At 35.1% G+C, this 21,909-nt stretch overlaps 1 protein-coding gene across 48 annotated transcripts in view; it reads right to left on the bottom strand.

The window, feature by feature from the left end:
* The window catches only part of RIMS2 (regulating synaptic membrane exocytosis 2), a 452,323-nt gene that overhangs the window by 93,008 nt on the left and 337,406 nt on the right, over nt 1–21,909 (bottom strand). For 10 of the 48 annotated variants that reach the window (XM_042036188.1, XM_042036190.1, XM_042036192.1 and 7 more), the window contains 2 exons: nt 15,044–15,076; nt 4,834–4,869 (listed from right to left, as the gene is read on the bottom strand). The exons of 26 other annotated variants lie outside the window; for them this stretch is intronic. In XM_042036188.1, the coding sequence (XP_041892122.1) occupies nt 4,834–4,869; nt 15,044–15,076 (69 nt within the window). The remainder of the gene's footprint in view (nt 1–4,833; nt 4,870–15,043; nt 15,077–21,909) is intronic. 12 more of the 48 variants (XM_042036194.1, XM_042036206.1, XM_042036230.1 and 9 more) reach the window with 4 other exon arrangements.

Below are 21,909 nucleotides of genomic sequence, written 5' to 3'. Positions count from 1 at the left end.
TTCAGCAGAATCTTAATAAGTGTTGTATTATCTACACAATTCAAATGAAGACAACTTTGTGAAAAAACCTCAATATAAATGAAACACAATGTTTCCACAGAACATAATTTTACTTTTTTAGTAATATTCAAGAGAAATTGAGTCTTTTATTTAATAAAGAGGAATACAAAGATAACCTGCTTATTTGGGGTAGAGATTCTGGTTCTGCATTTATTATAGTCTGACTTATCAAATTAATAATCAAGCAACAACCACAGACTAGCAGACCTTCCATTTACTATTTGAGTATATTCTTACTATGCTCAAAAAATTTAAAGATGACTAAAGGAATCTTAAAGAGCCACCCAGTGGCATCACTGTATTACATTGTAATGAAACACAGCTTCAAGAACAATTTCAGGATTCACTCTTCCTGGATCAAATACATGATTAGTTTCAGTCAGGGATGGGTTCTCACTACATGACTCAGGCAGCAGCTGGTTTCAACAAACTGGTACTGTAATACCACGATTTACAATGTTAAATAATAAGGAATTAAGTGACAAAGCTGAGGTGGAAGACTGAGAAATAGAAAAATGAGAGGAAGAAAAGAGCTAACAAAAGATTTTCAAACAAAATATATGTGTGTATACACATATTCGATTCTTTTCTGCTTTAACCTGGTATAAGTCAAGCATAAATCATTATCCACCAAATGCTAAAAAGCATTCATTTTGACTAACATTTGTATTAAACTATCCATAATTTTAACACAAAAGTTGTCTAGGATTAAAAATTCAGAAACCCACTAGCCATAAATAGAATTTTCTGTATATTGTATGTATTGAGCAATCTGGACCGTATTTATGGAACTGAGATGGGAATACTAGATCCCAGTGTATTAAGAAACCTGATTTAAACTCTGAACTTCAGCTGTAAATCATAATCTAACAACAAACTGGGACTCTGCACAGAACCTGGGCCTCTCAGCTTTGTATTTTCTTTCTTGAGAACAATAGGGGTAGTAGCATATACTATGAGAGCTGCCAGGTAAATGTTGTGGCACCTCATCGGAAATCTGGAAGGAGAGGAGGTGAAAGGAAATGGGAATGCAAAAAGACTAAGCTGTTCTGTTCTCTATAAACCTTCTGGCTTCTAGTTTTTGTCTTCTAACTCTCTATCTTTACTTCCTATAGCAACATGAAAGAAAAGACTTCATCAAAAATTCTAAGAGAAATTAAATTTAAGAAAAATTAATGAGAAAGAATAAATGGTGTTTTATAGGGAGAAATAAAATGAAAAAGAGAGAAGCAGATGAAAATTTCTAAAATAAAGTTCGGCTAGTTTTTTTCTATCATAATTTTCCTTACCCATTATAGAACCCATTGCACTGTTTGTCAATTTATCATTAAGATGAAGTGACTTTTTTAGGATCTAGTTTTAAAAATTCTAAAGATTTTTTTTTCTCTTGGAAACAAAAACTTTACACTGGAAAATGGTATTTTCTTTTTTCAATGACAGAAGTAACATGTACATTTTTTTGAAGTAAAATACTCCAGCCTCCTCTCAAAGAAAGAAATCATCTTTTGCTGAAATCATAATATTCTGCAAATCTTCTCGTCATTTTTCAGTAATGTAAGAAAGGAGATATTTTTCACAAAAAGGGAAATCTTGTCAATTTTTCTTGTGTTTTCTTATTAAATCATTGCATGTGTTCTTTGTCTCCAGACATTCTGCCAAATTTCAGGAAATTGAAAGTGAAGAAATAACACTTCTTGAGCATAAATTAGAAATTTCACAATTACTTGAGAAAATATTCATTCTTATCTATGATCAGTTGACAAAGTGGAAGTTAGATTTCCAAAAATCTAATTGCCTGTGATCTGTAAAAAATATGCCACTCAAAAGGGGAGCATAACATATAAGACCTTGGTATGAGGTGTCTGCAAAAAAAACAAGCAAAAGTTGTAGCTTATGTTTTCTCAAGAGAAAAACAAGACAGAAAAATTTTGAAAAAAATTATTCAATTCTCATAAAATTTTATTAAAGGAAAACCTAACTTGCTTTGTATTTTTGAAACTGTCTTTAACAAGTGAGTGAATTCAGTTATGTGCAAAAGGAGGAAAACCTAAGGGCAGTGGCAAGTTCCTAATGCAGAAGATCAGCTCTGGTTCTACTGTACATGGAACTGACATGCAGCAGGAGAGTGCAGGGTTACTGTGTGCCCGGGCTGATCTCACTGTAACTTCAGCCAGATGCAGTGACCTGGATGGGAGTAGGAAAGGTTGAGAGAGCGTCACGGCACTTCCCATTCCCGTGCTCCAGTGTGAAAGCATGTCACACTAAGTGGTGGGAATGCAAGCCTGTCATCACCTCCACTTCTGCTGGCAAATCTCTACTCAGCTGACACCTATGTGGGAAGATTTAGCAGGAGCAGAAAATACTTCTAGAGAGTTCAGTAACCGTCTGGGTGCATTAAAAGTTTCAGCTTTCAACATGAGTTTGGTAACCAAGGCAGAGCACCAGTCCTATCCCAAGGACTTCACTGCAGTAAGGAGCCATTCATGGAGCGTGTGTCAACAAAGCAGAACTAACCTGAATCGAACCATTTTTTACCAACAGTGGTTAAAATGTAGGAACATAAGCTTTCACACATTTGAATCACTCAAGGGCTGACTGAGCCCGTGTTCTTAGATCCTTAGCTAGAGCCCAGTACAACACATTTTCAGGACTGACACTAGAAAAGTTAAAGCTGCTTCTGATAAACTGATGTACTGCCACAATGTACCAAAGTGTTATGCAACCAAATTTTGGCCAGGTAAAATGAGTTCATTTCTGCCTGAACTTCCTTCCAGAATTTTGCTTATAAACAGTAGTTGTGCCTCCAACAGAAATATCCAAGGAGATACTCATATTCCAGCCATATGAACACAAAAAATTAAGACTGAATGGAAGAACAAAGCCTGGTGCTGCTCACCAGACCTAACTGGGGTCATTGCACAGTAGGCAACATTCTGGAGTTTTGCTTGTTTTGAACTCTCTCACATTAAAAACCCATGGCCTGAAGGTTAGTTCAGCGGGGTTTTCATGGGCACAAGGAAATTCCTGGCTGACCAAGACAACTGCTGTTTCATTACCAGCCATTCCCCATATTTTGAGAAGAGTGTGCTGAGGGAAAGCAATATAACTACAGTGCAAAGACTCCTGAAATGCCAGAGTAAGGCACAGAAGGACTGTGCAGTGCAGCCCTGTAATCTCTCCTTAGATCCACAAGGACGGCAGTGAGAGACTGTTGTGCTAGAGTTTAGCTCTAGTGACTACAGTAGATTAAACCTTAGGCCACGTGAATTCGACCTTTGTTTTTATCTATGGAAATGTAACCATTAGACAATGAACTGTAATTTCGACTTTAGCTATAGGATATTTTGTAACAAAAGATAGGGAAATTTCTCAAGGCACAGACAAAAGGGTGCCTGGAGGCTGCAGGATTAAATCAGAAGAGAAGACCCCAGATGCTGCAAGCAGGATTGGATGAGCAGAAGTGCAATTGGAAAATTAAGCCACCTATAGAGACTATAAAATCCAGTAACAAGCAACAGGCAGAGCCCCTATTCAGAGGCACCCAGCTTCAGCTGTAACTACTATTGCCTACTAAGCATAGTAGAAAAAGGAACTCTGCTTGATTCTTTTACTGAAGTGGAATCTAGGGATAAGCCCTATTGAGGTAAGATCCACATAATTCCTATCAAGGTCTAGCTGGTTGCTGTATAATTCCATTCCTACAACAGGAGTCAGGACAGGCACTAAAATCACTGCTTCAGCTTCAAATAAAAAACATTATTTTCATGTTTTAACTTGAAATAAGCTAAGATTAAAAAAGATAAATTTCAGCTAATTTACCACTAAAGTGAAGGGCTGTAATCGGTGATTTGGTTAATACCTAACTTCTCCTAACCTCAGCTGCTCACTGAGTCACAGTTTTACAAGGAGATATGCAATCACTGAATTCAGCCTGGAGCTAAAGACTGTTATTTGCTCTTCAGGTCAAATACTGGTTACTCGATAGGGTAAGACTCTTCAGTTGATAGCCTGTGATCCACACCAGAGACAAAACGGACAACAAACTGCCCTTATCATCCAGCTTAGCCTAAGGCAAACCTATCTGGCTAAAAATCAAAATAAAACTAGCTGAGACCTCTGCTCTTTCATTCTTTCTTTCATTGTCTTCTCCAGTGGAAATTATTAAACCATTCTAGTTCCTAGAGATGCTGGTCATGGTGATCCTATACCAGGACTTCAGTTTGGACGAGGAGTTTGCTGTACAGTGAGGTTTCTGGGGCACAAAGAGTTAAAGGGAATCAGGTATGGAAGAGTGGAGTTTCCCTTATAATATTAGAACCGATTTTGTTTTGGATACATATGGGCAAAAGGGATACAAAATCTGGGAGGGACAGCCACTAAGGCATGGGGAAAAAACTCATGATGAGGGGACTAAAGTAACACTGATGCTTTAGAAATCAGAAACCTGTAACAGAGCAGAAAAACGTGCAGGTGAGCATGCTCAGTGTTTGGAGAGGGGAGGACAGAAAAGAAGTCTTAAAGTGCATGACATCTGCCTTTAGCTGATTCTGGTCTCTTTCTTCCCATTTCTCACCCTTATTTGACACACTTAAAACAGCAAAGGAAATACATTTGGGAAAGCCCTTTCTTAGGTTCCATTTTCTAGTGTCTATTTTGAAATTCCCAAAATACATCAAAATTGCACTCCAACTCTTTGCTACATATTTGCTTAAACATAACAGATCAAAGAATTTAAGGGAAAAGCACAAAAATATTTTTAATAAGTCACCCTACCTGTATCCCCATTCTCTGGATCTGTTTTCTTTTCTTCTACAAACAAATGAAAGCAATATGTAAAGCAAAAAGAGGGGGAGAGAAAAAAAATGCAGAAATAATAACAAAAGTAATATAAAAGTGCATTAAAAAGGAAAAAATTGACAAAACTCAGCAAATTAATATAACTTGAAGAATTTAGTCAACCAACCAAGTATGATGCTCTAAATCTATAGGCATATTCACTGCATGCTAGTGTATACATTTGTGTACTCTTATTGAACATTTACTGAAGGGAACCCATGGATATTTTGTGCACTTCCAGAATCATTCGCACACTCAAGAAAGAGAGAGCAAGGCAGGTGTCAGATAGAGTTACTTTACAGTTTCTTTGATTGGGATGACACAAAAATAGAAGTAAAAAAATTTGCTTGTGCTCTATGTTTTATGCAGTGCACACATGAGATACAGTCTAATGGTTCAGGCATAAAAACTGAATGTGTCAGAATAGGTTTTGGCAATTGCTTTATATCTTCATTGGTTTAATCAATTCTCATAGCTTCTACAGGTTAAAAGGTTTAAGAATGATATTGCTGTAGCTTTTCCTAGAGTTAAAAATTATGAAGAACAAAAGACATTAACATCAATACTCAGAATTCAGTTCATGCACATAAACTCAGCTGACTGATGCCAGCAAATACTCTGAATACATATTAAAGGTTGTAAATGTCTCAGGGCAATCGTCTATCACAAAGAAATGAAAATACATTGGATCCCTATCAAATAATTTGGCAGCCCGTAAATAATCTGAAATCCAGTTTTGGTAAATAATGTGAAAGAATTTTAAGTCAAATGAAATTTAATTTAATTAGAAATACATTAACTTTGAAATAGATTGTTTACTTTTCAAAATTATATTAAATTCAATTAAAACAATCCCATGAATATAGAACAACAGCCCCCAAGCTACACACCAAAAACAGTATACATTACTAGAACTAAATATTTTTCCAGAATTATTGGTTATTGAGGGTTGCTCACAAAATTTTGATCTAATTTACAGTACATAGACTGAAATGGGAAACAGAGCTGCTGTATTTTAAGGAAATACTATTTTGTAGGTGGGCATCAAAGCAGAGGATGAAGTCAAACTCAGAGAGAAATCATATTCAAGCAAGGTAGAAGTGTAAGAAGGAAAAATATGTTCCTGCAGAGAGCATAAATAATATGCTACACTTCAACAGGATCTGGCTTCCTATCATGTGTGGGATCAAGGTTATTGTTCTGCTGGCAATTTCTAGTGGAACTATTAGGCAAATTAATGGGAAATGGATATGGCAGGTCATAAACCTACACTTTTGTAAATCAGTGGGTACTAAATCAGTTCTTGGAACTTCTCCCATTCCCTGACCTGTCCTGCCCCATACTCAGTACCATTTTTCAGTAAGGCTTTTTGCATTCTTCTGAATTGGCCTTTGGGCAGCCTGGCCTTATTATCTATGTGGGCTGTGGATAGTGCTAGGAAAATAGCAGAGAATGATAGTTTTGTTTGCTTTTCAACCTTTCAATTTTATTTTTTTATTTTTCTTTTAGTTTTAAATTGCTGTCACCAATATAAAATCTACAAGTACAATGTCATCTACTGTCTCATTACTTTCTAAAGCAGAAATTTGGTAGCAATACCACCGATCCAACATAATGTACAATAGAGGAAAGTTACTTGAGTCGTTAAAACAGCCTTGAGCTTGAGCTCAGAGAGAATGATGACATTTCTGAATTATTCCATATGCATAGTGAAAGGAAATCTTTGCCTAAATATTATCTTAATACAGGAATCTTATACTATATAGGGTAATTAATTTTTTAAGATGCCCAGAAGTCCATTCATCCTTATGTCTGAACATCTTTCAAACACAAATCTTTAAATAAATACATTGTCAAAATAAAGAAGTTTGAAACCTTTCACCCCAGCTTTCCAACTTTCACTCACTCTTGCACTAGGTTTAAAAAGTACACAGAAAAATATTTCCAAATGGGATTGTAGAAATGAATATCACAGTACTAGCAAACATAAAATTCTATTGGATTTTTGAGTTTTCAAAGTGGAATTGAAGTGAAAAATATCTACAATAGATATATTCTTTAGATTTTTAGTAGAAAGGTCAACACAGGGGATCCTACTCTTCAAACTGAGGTTTCGGATGTGTTGTGAAGAGCTGTCTGAAGATGTACTAGAAGGAACCGAAGATTGAATTGAGAAAGATCTTACTTGAATGGAAGCAGTAGAACTCAACAAAATTGGTATTATCCATCTACCAAGTAAAATATTAACTTCATAGCAGCAAAGATCTTCACTGCAGCTATGGGCCTAGTCATCACCTCTAAAAGAATTCAGAGCAGGTTCAGGATCTTGACACTAAAGTAATTAATGCTTTTGGTTGCAATGTGTTCAAAACAAAAAAGTTCTAAAGAGCCTTAATGTCTTGAAACTGCTGAAAACCCATAAATCACTATGAGATTATTTTAAAATGTCTCAAACTTAATAATATGAGATGACAAAGCCACCAGTCATTCCTAAAAAATCTTGAACTGATGTTTTTTTTATGACCAGTATCATCACATTAGTCAGTATTTGTCTACATTACTTGATTTAACCTTGGTTTGCAAAGTGAAAAGCATATATTGTATCCTGTGGTGTAATGATCTCAGTTCACGAACTAATTTTTTTCAGAGCTATACACTTTGGAGAAAATAAATCAATGCTTTCATGAAGGATACATTTCTGCACATTACAGAAAATAACTATGTTTTCAGCTTAATCAGACTACAGATTATTTAAGTATATTGATGGAATACAGAGATGAACTATAGCCATAGAGAGATTGAAATGCTGAAATATTCTCTCTCAAAACCTTCTTCCACCATCACAGTAGACATTGCTATTATAATGACCACTGACATTTCATTTAATAGTAGACACAGCCATGTTGCCCTAGTCTAACTCCCTGTTCTTTCTAACTGGTCCTAACATCTGAGAAATATCTAACAATCTAACATGCATCTGGAAGATAAAATTAATAGAAAAGAATTCTTAATAAGAGCCTCATTCAAGAGCAAGCTTGTCAAGAACTAAAACTAATCTAAAATGGCCTTGATTTTCTTGGAAATGCCTCAACTCAATGAGCTTTGCTGTTCTGATGGGTACCTGGAGGTGCCAGGGCCCCATCAGACTTCACCCACCTCATGCCAAGAAGTCTCATGTAGCAGGGACTCCAAGTTCCTTGGAACAGAACATGTCCATCTCTGTACATGACAGAATAGAGTAACAGTTCCACAGAGGAAGCAGGATAGCAGATTTCTCCCTAGTCATGGATACTGATGGCAGCATTGAACAATTGCTCAAAAATTGCTGGTTTCCTGGTGAAGATAAGGGGCAGCCTGACTTTGCAGCCTTAAGGTTACAACTGGGAGGTGCTGGACTTCATAGTCTTCCTCCCAGGGTTTCTCCCTTCTCTCACAGCTGACTGCCCCGAACTTAAGGTTAGATCCTGGTTCTGCCTTGACCTTTCTCTTCCCTCTCACCTGGGATCCAGATGAATGAGATTTGCATAAACTGAACAGAGGCCTAAAATAAATCTTGATTTCCTTGTCTTGAATGAAAAAGATTGCAGCCTCCAATGCTGGAGGATACACGTCATTGTAAGAGACAGACACGGAACTCCTTGTTTGTTTCTGAGTTCAGGCATAAGATAAGACAATGACATAAAATACTTTATCCTTCTATTTTTCATATTTGCAGACACTTAATAACAGCAATATGACTAGGAATTATATTTATACAGTGGATAAAATAGCTCCTCTACTTCTGTGCTTTATTGAAAATTGAGTCTGATTTCTCAAAGTAGACCAAATTATTAAATAACATTTTATTTTAAAAATCAAATATACATGTAGAAGCCTAACTTTTGGTTACTTCAAAAATGCTAGCTGAATTTCTTACTAGAGATTTCTCTTGAAATGCTATTCATGAGAATACAGGAAAATCAATTTTATTCTGAAAAGAAGGTCCCTGAAACAACATCACAAAATCACAGACTATTCTGAGCTGGAACGAACACATCAGTATCGAGTCCAGCTCCTGGCCCTGTACAGACAGCCCCAAGAGTCACACCACGTGTGAGAGTATTGTTCAAACACTTCTTGAACTCTGTCAGGCTTGGTGCTGTGACCACTTCCCTGGGGAGCTGTTCCAGTGCCTAAACACCCTCTGGATGAAGAACCTTTTTCTGATATCCAACCTAAACCTCCCCTGACACAACTTCCGGCCATTTCCTCGGATCCTGTCACTGGGCACCACAGAGCAGAGATCAGTGTCTGCCTCTCCTCTTCCCCTCACAAGAAGTTATAACTGCAATGAGGTCTCCCCTCAGTCTCCTCCAGGCTGAACAGACCAAGTCACCTCCATCATTCCTTGTATGCCTTCCACTGAAGGCCCTGCGTCGTCTTCATAGCCCTATTATCAAATTAGGCAAAGGAAAGAAGATTGTCTCCTAAAAGTAAAATGTAAAATGTAGAAGTATTTGCTTTGAACATCAAAACTTGCCAATGAAAGGTCGTGTACACAAAGGATTAAATTTCCTCCTGTTTGCTGAGCTATTAAATTCCAATTCTACCTCTAAGGAATTAGCTCTAAATTTTTTCATTCTGGCTGTCAAAAGTGTGAAAAATATAACTGCCTAACTGCTACAGGTCTAGCAAAGTATCAGATGCTGTGTGATATGAATGGTTACTGAACTTCACTCCAGGGCTTTATGTCCAATTTGTGACAAAAATAAAAAAGGTACTGTTGCAGCAAACAAGTTCTTTCCAAGTCTGTGATCCACATCACAGACTGAATGAAAATAAAAAATAATTAATGGTTCCACAAGTGTTCTTCAACTTAATATTACTTATATATTCCTGATACTTATTATTACTGTTTAAATGTGACTGAAGTGTCAATTATTGCCCTTAAAAGGGCATGCTCAAAAGAAGACTATTTCAGCCAGCCAGCTTCCTAGCAGGGAAGATGTCTTCACATTCCTGTTTTCTATTTGGGGATTGCTTGACGGATTTTTTCTTTTTTTTTTCTTGTTGGTTTCAAGCTTGACACACTAAAGAAAGACTAAAACCCAGGGGACATTTCTCGCCACTTAAATAAATTTTTATCACAATGCTAAAAGCATGTTAACTATGTTACTTTGGCTTATTTGCAGAATACATGGCACTGTTTAGTAAAATAATTGAATAAAATAGTGTGGTGATCTAAACAGGGAAGTTAAAGAATCTCTACAATCCTTGGTTTATAAATTGACAGGGTCAGCTCAGGTCTCCATCATTAGGGATAGATCAGTGTAGATGGTAAAGGACAAAGGCCTTTTGAAAAAAGCTGCAAAGTTCTATTTTGCATATTTATTAAAGTAATGATTAGGGCTATGGCTAGCCCTTTTTCATGCTGCCTAGATCCCTCTCCAAGGTCATTTTGCAGGGTAGCTGGTGACATTTTTCTGTGCTGCCTCATACGAAGGTCTACATACACTTTGGTGGCTTTCATAAAATACTGAGGCCTACACGGAAAACGGATGGAAGAAAGAAGTAGTAAGTCAAATATTAGCTAAAACATCCCATTTTGTTTCTCCCAAGAACTCTGGCACATCCTCCCTATATAAATGACATGAAATAGGATTTTGAAAGTGTAAAAGAAAAATATCTGAGCAGTCAGTAGGCCCTTCTATTCTGTACTCATAAAAATCCATTCAGATCATCCACACTATAAACTCTGCATTGCTTTCAGGAAAACCTGAGCACAGTCTTATTATTAAGATTTCCAACATCCTGTTTGCCAAGCATGCTCCTCAGAGCTCCCACCACTGGCACACTCCACAGCATAACCACAGAGTATTCCACATTCTGATACAGCCACTTCCAATCATAAGCACAAACATTTGATGATAATTACGCCTCTGCTTTCAGAAAAGCTAACAGGTATTAATAGAGATTCTCCAGCTATCCTAAGAATGCAAGACATCTTCATTAGCATCTCAATAACCAGAAAGATGGTCAAAGGTTTAACCAAAAAACACAAGACCATCAATGGTGTGTGCACCTGAATTTAGAACTCAGAAGAACTACAAATTAACGACCAAATGTTTTGCACAATTATGCTGCCACTTTAAATTACATAATCTGATGGTTTTAGTATTTTAGCTTCAGCAGACTGATCATCAGACTTTATTTTTGTGGTTTAGTACAGATGGCTACTTTGGAAGTCTTTGGTTTCTGGATTTAATTCTAAACAAAACAAAAAATAAGGACAAAGAGCCTCCCAGCCATCCAGTATGATAGCAGGGTAGCCAGTTTAGCCAGCCATATTACTATGCTAAGTAACTATAAACTGAATTTGGAGTTTACCCTTTGGGTTTTGTTGACCAAATACAGATTAAGATGCTTTAAATGTCTCTTTCACTGTCTACGGCATCAGATTTTAAACAAGCCTGTCAAACTAAATATCACAGAGGTGTTCAGAGATGCACAAGTCATTTAATCATATTTGTGCTAAAATGTTACAAATTCTACCCAGAAATGTTTTTTCAACATAAGGAAAATGGAAATAGAACAAGGCACCATCCTGCTCTTTAAAGGAAAGTGTGTCACAGAATACTGACTATAATAATAACAACTCAAAAGTAGAAGGGTGTCATGTTCTGTTTACAAAGGGTAAGTACATCACAGTAGATCCACTCTTGGAAGGCTTGAAAAACCTCTCATGGTACCGATAAGAATGGATTAAAAAAACTGTGCTCCTTGTCTTCTACTGCAGCTGATTTCTTAAACACTCTGAATTGCACCATTTTTTTTGTCCTTGCTTTCTCCTACAGTATATTTGCCACACCCTTTCACTGTTTTGCCCTCCACTGTCGAGGTCTACAAGCTCTTTCTATTCATCTTCAGTAGGGTTTGTTAGTTTTTGTAGGCTTCATTGCCATCAATCATGTTATTACAAAGAGATTTTATAAAGCACAGAAAAAAATTTATTTCAAAGTCCTTTTCTATTTGAATTGCACTCTGAAAGTTAACAAAAACTCTAATCAAGCCTTTGTGTGCCCTTAACGTGACAGTTTTACTTCAGAGCTTGCAAAAAGGGACTTCAATATCTATTTCCCTGCCTTTCATGGCCCTTTAGAAATTGAACAGTCCCCACTATCTTCTAACTTCCATCTAACTTAGAAAGTTTAGAATGCCTGGGCATCACTAAGCCACCCCTTCTCATCCTGGAATAAACCTGGAATCAATTACCCAGCACTATTTCTGCTGTATGTGCACTGACTGCCTTTGTACAGGCATGGATCTGCCTTTCCAATGCTTTGATGATCATTTTTTGGGCAGTTACTTGAGTCAACCAGATTAATTTTTGGAATTCTGAAGAATGTTCTCTGTATTTCATATGTTTGAAGAACACAGTAAGTATTACATGCACTTGCCAGTAATTTTTGGCACAATGATAACTGGTTGGTCTGACCAACGTTACTGACAAAAATAAAGATGTCTGCTTTGTAACTAAGGCTCTTTGGCAGGTAGGGGCTTACTTCTACTTCTCCTGAATGGAAGTATTCTTTGTGAAGCCAAGGGGATGTGAACAGGCACACATCTCCTCCACAGTTTTCACAATATCTAAACCTATAAAACATACTAATTTGAAAAATATGAAAATCATGCATCTCAAAGCAGGTTTGTGAAAACCCTGTATCACAAAGCTCCTCCTTCACCCAAGCAAAACAGGGTTTAGTCATTAAGGATTCTATCAAGCTCTACTGCTGTCAGATAACAAAATTTATATTAAAATACCTTGGCTTCTTAGCTTTCTGAACTTGCTTTTGTGCTTGAAATACACAGCAAAAGCTTTGCACTCACTTTCATAAAACTTATAATAAAAAATCTAGATTTTTTCAAGGAATAAAATTTTATTTTTTACAGTTATAGATTATAATATCCAGAGAGAGGAAAAGGCAACATTTTTCTATCAATACAATTGTAACATATTCAGATATTTAGCTTTCACAAGACTTCTTGGTCTAGTAACACCTAAAATCAATAGCTAATCCTCTGGAATACATGAATGTTTGGTAGCATGATAAATAATGTGAAAACCATTTCCTAAGAAAACCTGTAAAGGGATAATCCCAGATTCACTTCTTAAAGCAAATTCTAAAACAATGGGAAAACACTTTGTTCTAAAGAATGCCTTTGAAATGTCACCCTTGCTTTTTAGCTGTGCTCCAAGTGCCTTGTACTGAAATGTGTAACCTGCTTTGTTACACAGGCAAGCATGGAAGAGCACCTGTTTCAAATGTACATCTGAAAATATATTACTATACACAGAACTGTATTTTCTCTTGAGTTTAAGGGCAGTAATAACAACTATTGCAACTGCAGTGCTGATCATTCTTTTGCATTTGTGTGCTAGACAATTAAATTAATCAGTGCCTAATACCTTTACCTAACACTCTGAGCTAAGTAGTGTTTCGCAGAAGAACTGCAATGTCAATAAAATTTAATAATACACGGGTATTACCAACTTATATATGTTCAAGAAACACAGGTGATGAAAAGATATGCTTTTTTCTGACCATTTTAAGGTCTGATTTCTTCCAACACAAACAGAGATATGGACTGATTCCATATTCTGATTTAATATATTGATTCAATCAATAACTCAGAAGGAGGCTTTTGAATAAAAAGACCCACAACTTTTATTATGAACAGATAGGAAATGGGTCACACAATCATCTAACTTCAGTTTTGTAATACAAGAGATTCAGAATCACTGCACAGGGACTGGCAATGAATCATAAGCACAAGGTAAGTAAACTCAGTCTTTCTACAGCATAATTTATTAATTTCTAAGAGTGGTCATTTACAAAAGATGAAATTATGAACACTCTGCCAGTTGTCTTTTCTATCCATACTCAACTTTTTTTACCCTGTAATTCTAACAATTTCTATCTTGAGATTTGTTTAACATGAAAACCACAGCAAACATCTGCAAGATTCTCTAAAAATAATCTATGACTCTAATTAGGACAAGAGTAGTATGAAAAGTAAAACTGAGCTCTGAAGGAGCCAGTCATAGTACAGAAAAGATGAAAGCGTTTCACTAAATATCACCTAAGTTGAATGGACCAGTCAATGTACCCCAAAACTTCTCCAGATTTTCTAATCTAAATGGCATCCAAGTGGCTTCTCTAATTTGTTGGGATAATAGCAGAGATAAAGGAAATTAATTAAAGCTTTCACACAAAAATTTTAAAATTTAAATTTTATAGCTGAATTTAATTAACTTAAATATGGGTAATTTTGCTGTTGTTCTACATACCACAACTGAACAAGCAAGGAAGTGTGAACAAATACTGCATTTTCAGAGCTAGGATGCCTTGATAGACGTTAGTTCTCTGCCAGTAATATAAAGTACGTGGAAAATTCAATAAAATGGCAGATTAAAATTTTTTATGAAAGAAACCATAAGTAATGCACGAATAAAAGCCTCATAAACAATACAGCTAAGTAAGAACTCCTTCAATGTTCTGACTTCTTGCTCTCATGCGATCATAAACTTTTGATTTACACTTTTTGGCATGAGAAAAGAGCTTTTTTCACTAAAAATTCAACTTCTAATTGAAACAGGTTTTATTCAAAAAACTAAGTTTGAAATTCTAATGCATGAAATTTAACTTACTGAAATTATTCAATTTTGAAATTACATCCTCTCAGAGTCAAAAATAACTAGTTATATAAGAGTTTCTGCAGTTGTAGCAGTTTTCATAGCAGCTTTCGAATGCATAGATAAAAAATTATAGATTGTTTTCATGTGTTAAGTGGAAGTTTAAAGGCTAATTTACAGATAATTTGAGATGTAAAATAAGAATAGATATGGTAGAAATCAAATCAGTCTAAAGTCTTAAGGCATATTCTACTTGCCATCAATTACCTTTCATCACTTTTTATAGTGACCATAGTTTACAGGTAATAGAAATTGAAATTACATAAGCGTCTTAAATTCTTACACCTTGACAATATTTTGCCAATATATCGAGGGGGAAGAGAGGGAAAAGTATGTGAGGTGAGCTGTGATAAAATCCATAGAAAAGGTAAAATGAAAAAAATAACACAGAGAAAAGCAGTAGAAGAGACAGACCTGAGTTTGTTCTCCTTGATGATTCCGCTTCTTCTGTGATCACATCGTGTAATGTACAGACATAGACAAAGGAGATGGGCGTGAGAGGATGTATTCAGAAGGTTAAAACTGACACTGAGGGAAAGGGCCAAAAATTGTTTTAGAGAGAAGTCTGCAGAGCAGAGTTAGTAAGTGGAGAAAAAAATAAAAGACACTAGAAGAAAAAAGAAAGCTGAGAAAGAAGTGGTTAAACTACTGTTGTTGGAAAAGAACAGTAAAGACAGAGTTAGTATAGGAGCTGAGGAAATAATAAAAGTTATAACTGACAGCAAAGTCAATTCTTGCAATGATGCTGAAGAAAAAGCTGGACAGTAAAAGGTATGTTAACTAGCATAAATAGTTTTGTTCATGACTGTACAATTTTTTTGAATGTTATCTACTTGAACGCAAGTATTATTTTTCTCTTTCAAGTATTGAACACTCAGTTTAATGTCACCACGGGACTTGTATTATTAGATTTTTCAATTATTAAATTATTGTAATTTATGCTGAACCAAACTTCAGATATCCAAAACAGGAAATAGATTTTTTTTTCAAACTTAGGTACAAGCTCAGACATTTCGGAATCCACATAACACACTCTGGAAAGGACTGCATTATTGTAACACTCTGCCAAAGGCAAAATTATCAAGACCAAAATACAGAACATGAGAAAAGAGAATTTATAGCTATTAAGTCTCATGGTCAATTCAGGGTACTTTTTCAGAACCAGTGTTGCTCTCATCTCACAGAAGTCTAAGTTACTACAAATGCATGCAAGTTAAATGCCAAAGCAACTATCTCATTACTTACTTTATTACTTCACATTCAAAAGCACACTGCCATTTCAGACTTGGAAAACATCTGAGAGACAGTGCCATGCTCTGTACTGAAAATGTATTCTTAGCAAAAGAATGGGAGGAATTAATCTTGAAAAGTAACAATAATTACAAAGAACTGTGAAGCCACTGTTGCTAGCAGAACAAATGTTTTGTTACAAAAATCATCAGAAATAGAAAAAAAATCTATAAACTTGGTCTAATTTCAACATGCAGTTTATTAATGAGTCACAAAACACTGCTCATAAATCATTAATGCTGAAAATGCTAGATAAAGAAGTCCAGAAAGTTTTACACACCGCAAAAATATCTGTAATTTTATTGTCATTTTACAGTCAATAACAAGTTACCGTTGAAAAAAACGTAAAATTAGAATAAACAGAAATCAATAAAACAAAATTAAAGACAACACTAAATTTTACCTGACAACCATTGTTCTATACTTAAACAATTTTATATTATAGCAGTAGATTATATTTTCATCTACTATCAAATGCCAAGACTGTACCAAAAGTGTTGCAAAATCAAGCAGCTTGAAACATATATAATTAGAATGCACTTTTAAGCAATTAAATTTGCTTACAGAATGAACACACATTAGTGCTCTATATATGATAAGTAGTGTGAAAGCATAGCAGCTGTCAGTTTTGACAAAGCTTGCCATGTCTTTGCGTGTTAAAAAACCAGTAATAGAAGTATAAATATTTTTTTTTATCTGGGCAAGACAAAGAATCCATTGGAAGAAATACAAATAAGCAAATAGAAAGATCTACTTCTCCATGGCATGTTACAGCTCACACTAATACAGTGTAGCTATAATTGCTGTAAGTGCTAAATAAATAAATAAATGATTATTAGCACCACCAAAACACAGCTTAAAGTATTCAAAATGTTCTGAAAACATTTTATATTACATTTGTATAGCCCTGAAGTGAGCACTCCTAGTATAGCAAAACCAGTTATCAGAAAGTCTCTGTCAAGACCCCACTATCCTTGGTTTATTATTTTAATATACATAAGAACAAGCAGCTTTGAGACATATACTGCAATAAAATAAATCCTTCTCTATAAATTTTCAAATAATTGAATCACATTATTTCCAAAATTGGAATATATCTGGTATGATAATGCAAGGTATTCTAGTAATGCCAGACAGACACAACTGAATAGCAAGGAAGCTCTCTTTGAGTATTTTAGAATCAAATGACCACTATTTGCATGCATATCAGTCACATATACCAATACTTTTTAAAAATAGCATTTTTAAAAGTTCTCATGCAAAATATTTGTTATGAAAAAAAAATTACATATCAAAGTGGCATCAAAAATCATTCTTAATTACAAATATTTTTCAGTTGTAGGTTTTTACTTATCAAACATATTAGAAGAATAATTCTAATAGAAGTCAGAGGAAAGAAAAAGATAATAATTGCCTTCTCACTGTGGATACCTGATCAACTGATACCTCATCTGTTGAGATAAATGGATTATAATATTTTTGTATTTATTGTTGGAAATATTAATGAATTTGCAGAAGTTGTGGCATGGTAATGGACCAACTTCTTTCAATTAATGATGTGAAGAAGGAAGTACTAATAGACTGATTAATTTAAACACAATATCACATATGTGAGTCAATTTTCTCCTGATTAAGAAGCCATGCCATAAATCCCAAAAAATATTTGAAAATTCTCCATTTCTGTAGCTCTTAATCTACAAAATAGATCTTTTTTATATAAATACATTTAAACGAAAGAATAAAACAATGTCATCAATTCTATTAAATTTACATCACATCAATAGGCAGTCTTCATTTGTAAACTTACTGCTTTGTTGTGGAATTGATGCAAATTTATTTGCATCAATTGTTCATCTCAATGTATGAGAGTAGTATGTATAAGGCTATTATATACAGACTTGGAAACAAATGAAAATCTTAATAAATAAACAAAAAAGGTAATGAAAAACTTTAAGTCTGAACTCCCCCCAAAATAAGTACCATCTCTTTTATCATGCTTTGACACAGAACTGTTCATTGTAAGTAATGTCACCCATAGAAGAGAAGTATTTAGGAACTCAGTGTTCAAAAAAAAACTTTACATGGCAAACACGCCCAACTAAAATTCTTAAAGTAGCAGAGGACAGAGAGATGTAAGTTAATCACTCTTTTTTTTTCCCCTTAAGAGTTTTCCTAATTTCAGTTTTATCTTTTCCTAGGAACCAAAGATCTTTCACTGCAAATATGAGCTCAGATTTGAAAAGTCTCATTTCTGGACACTCTTCACAAAATACAATATGCAATACCAGAATCAAATAAACATAATCTTAAAACATGGAAGAGACTCTTAAGATAGAAATGCTCCACAGAGTCTGTATGTTCCATAAGTACATGTCATTAGTCTGGATATGATTAAACTTGAAGAGTCATCTAATACATTTAACTCTCAGGAAAGATGTCCCCTGACACAATTCAAACTCTGCAATGCTAAGGATACAGATACAGAAGAGTAGATGGAAAAGTTAAGAGTACAAATATTTGTTAGCAGATTTAGACAAAAAGGCTATTTTACTAGACTGAGATGTGAATAGAATTGGTATCCTTTAATACTCTTTAAAAGCTTTAAGCCCCAACTAGATACAGAGCCTGTCCCACACTTCTGATTTTTTTTAATGAGGTAGCTCCCTCTTAGTTAAAGTAGTTATCTTAAGGCATAAACTCATACACACAAAATCACAGCTGTATACTGGATATATGCTGACATTTTTACTCAAATATATAGCAAGAAATACAAGAAAGACTAAAGCAATACACTTAATTCTGCAATTACATAATGTAGCCTATATGTAATATATGCTATGTAAAAAATACAATAGGTAAAGACAGTAAGCATGAAAAATCTTACTCTTATCCAAAGATAAGAACAGTAGAGATGAAGGTAGAAAATAACAAAAGACGAAACTGTAAATATTCTCAGTATCATAAACTCTCTAAATCAAATTAAACCATGTAGACTGCATAACTTTTTCATAAATCTCAAGAGATAAACTAAATGAAGAATCCATAGAGAGCTTTTATTATTTTGCTTCTCTGAATAAAGTTCACATGGTAATTTTATAAAGGGGGGAAAAGACAAAATAGTAACACCTCAAAGTATTAATGCACTACAGTTACACATTGGATTGGAAGTATCATGAATCCAGAAAAGACAATTACCCCTCTCTCTGTCCTATCATTACTTTGCCTTCTTCAATCTATTTCTAACCATATCCCCCTTTTCATAATTTTCAATCTCTCATACTTTCAATTCTGACTACAAACTTCTTTTAAAATAAACACAACTTCATTTTTAATTATTTTTTACCACTGTTTTCACACTACAACTGAATTCATGGTAATAGATAAACTTAGTTTTCATCACATTATATTAGAGTTCTGAAAGTCTTTGTGTATGTAAGTGTCCAGGCATAGTCCTACCCAGGAGAGAGACGTAAATGCTCCACAGATAAAGATAAGCATGATTCCCTTTAAATTGAAAGCAAATCTATCCCTCTAAAGATTTACCATTTGTAAGCACACATTACCTTTATATTTTCTGATGTGTTTAATCTACCATTGCTATGATTTCTCTAAAACTTTCTTTTACTTCCGTATTACAGAAATATGGCTTTCCCCAAAATAATTACAAGGATACTCAATTTTTACTTGATTCCATTCCGAGATGTATAAATCCATTATAACTATCCTTTGTCCTTTTGTTCAAACATATTAATATATGTCAGCACTTTCCCACAGTTCTGTTCTTCAACTGCTCCTTGGAAATCAAACATTTCTGTGGCAAAGGCTGGATATTTGATGACACTGTAATGTTCTCAACAGCCAGTGATAATGAAACCATTACAGGATGGTTTCCAGGTAATAGCCATCAAATCTACTGCCTCTCTGTAGGAAAAACATGGGAAAGCCAATAGTGTTTTCTTTGCTATCTTATAAAGGCAGTTTCTGCATTGTCATCTCTAGATGGAGACACAGGTTGCTAGACTGTATTCAGCATCCAATATTTTGGATAGTGAGACTGATTGAACACTTCAAAAACAATTGACAGGGAACAGAAATTAGTATCTCTGCCATGGTACCCTAAACTCTGTGCTTTTTCCATTTTAATTACCTTGATGGGTTCAAAAGACACTAGCAATGATAAGGATGAAAATAATTGTTTTTCAAGAAAAACAGTATCCTGCCTAACTTTATCTGAATCAGTACAGGACACATTCCCCATGCATAACCTTCTTTTCCAATTTCTTCTCCTAAGGCGTCACATATAAAAGTGCATAACCATGTGAAAATGTTTACATACCGTACTTCTTTTTTTCTTTTCACCGAGAAATGAAATCTAATTACAGGACTAGAACTTTATTCACTTTTCTTCAAATACCATCTATTACACCTCAGGTACAGGGGTGAGTGCTGATGGTAATGATCTCAGGTATGAAAAAATAACTGTTTCTCATGCTCTTTGATTTAGTGGTGTCCGAGAATGCAGTATTTTCTGACAGAGTGCTGACAGCAGCTAAAGGAAGGGCACAGATTCAAAACATGGCTTGAAGTTTTATGCTATGCTTACCTATGATTCTGCAGTTTTACTCTTCCAATCCTTCAAAATCTTTGCATAAATTCAACTGAATATTTGAAATAAACATAACACTAATTCTGCAAATTACATCAGAATTTAAGAGATTAAAGACGCTGTTTAAAAAAAAAAGTATTGATTTCTGTTATTCAGGAAGAGAAATTTTATCAGCACCTTCTATTGAAAAGTCTGTAATACAAGAACCATTTTGCTACTTTATTTAATGACCTTAAATTGTCTTCCAACAAATTTTTTAATCTCAATTCTAGTCATGCATATTTTTTGACTATTCATGCTTTACAGGATACAGTATTACTGTTATTTTTCTGGGGTTTGAAAATATTTTTATTATCTATTTATGTTTTTCTCTACACTTCGCTCACAGATCTAAGTTCTTCACTCATGGTACTTACGTAATCAATGTCTGCTTGTTCTCACAAGTTTTCTTAGCTATAATACTGCCGTGACTATTTCCATGGGTTAGGTTAAATTCTTAACAGACAAACTGTACTTAAAGACAGTATAAGCTTTCATAGCAGGTCATATCAGAAAACACATCAACAGACGAAAAAGCAATGAAAACAGGGGAACAACAATATGAGGTGTCCTTGCCTCCATTGCACCACCTGCATCCAGGGACTGTTAGTATCACTTCACTGTTTTCTGTGCAGACAGAACATTTAAAGCATTCTCAGACAAAAGACAGTGCAGTCCTGTGCAGAGGGTAAATCCCATATTGTAAAGGTTCAAGGAATTTGAAGCTTCCTTAGGTATATTCTGTCAGGCTGCATCACGGTTACATCACAGTCATAGATACAATATAGCTCAACATCCCGATGGGAGTACGGTGTTATGGTGCCCTCTTCTAGATGTCCTGACTACTATGCCTTTAAAAGAACCTGTTTGAAATGATATAGGGATGTCTATAGGGAACAGCAGTGTGCCACACATAGCAGATTGTGCCAGTCCTGGAAGTTGCTCTGATTACTCCTCCACTCCTAACACTGAAGTACATAGGTCTTTTGACAGAGTCAGTTTGGAAAAGCATCTGAAGAAAACAGGGATGTGCCATTTGATGCCCACTGCAGAGTGCTCAGAACCACCTCAGATGTTTTTTACCTCATGTATCATCATCCCATACAGAAGACTGATAACGTAAATCAGTATCAGGCATCTTATCAGGCATCAGCCCTCATAGAAAGACCTAGGACTGTGCAGTGAGGAACACAACTTTTACTCAACTTTGTATCTATTCTACACTTTGACAATTGAGATTGCAACTTTCCAAACCAATTCTGTGTACTCCCTGCAAGCACTGGAAATGAGTGGTTCTGTTCCAGACAGAAAAATAGATAAAAATCAGATAAATACCATTTTAATA

The sequence above is a fragment of the Corvus kubaryi genome, unplaced genomic scaffold (assembly GCF_017639235.1).
Source record: "Corvus kubaryi isolate FWS band 111438036 unplaced genomic scaffold, C.kubaryi_AGA036_p1.0 37385, whole genome shotgun sequence".
Lineage (NCBI taxonomy): Eukaryota > Metazoa > Chordata > Aves > Passeriformes > Corvidae > Corvus > Corvus kubaryi.
This window is presented reverse-complemented; position numbering and strand designations above follow the sequence as displayed.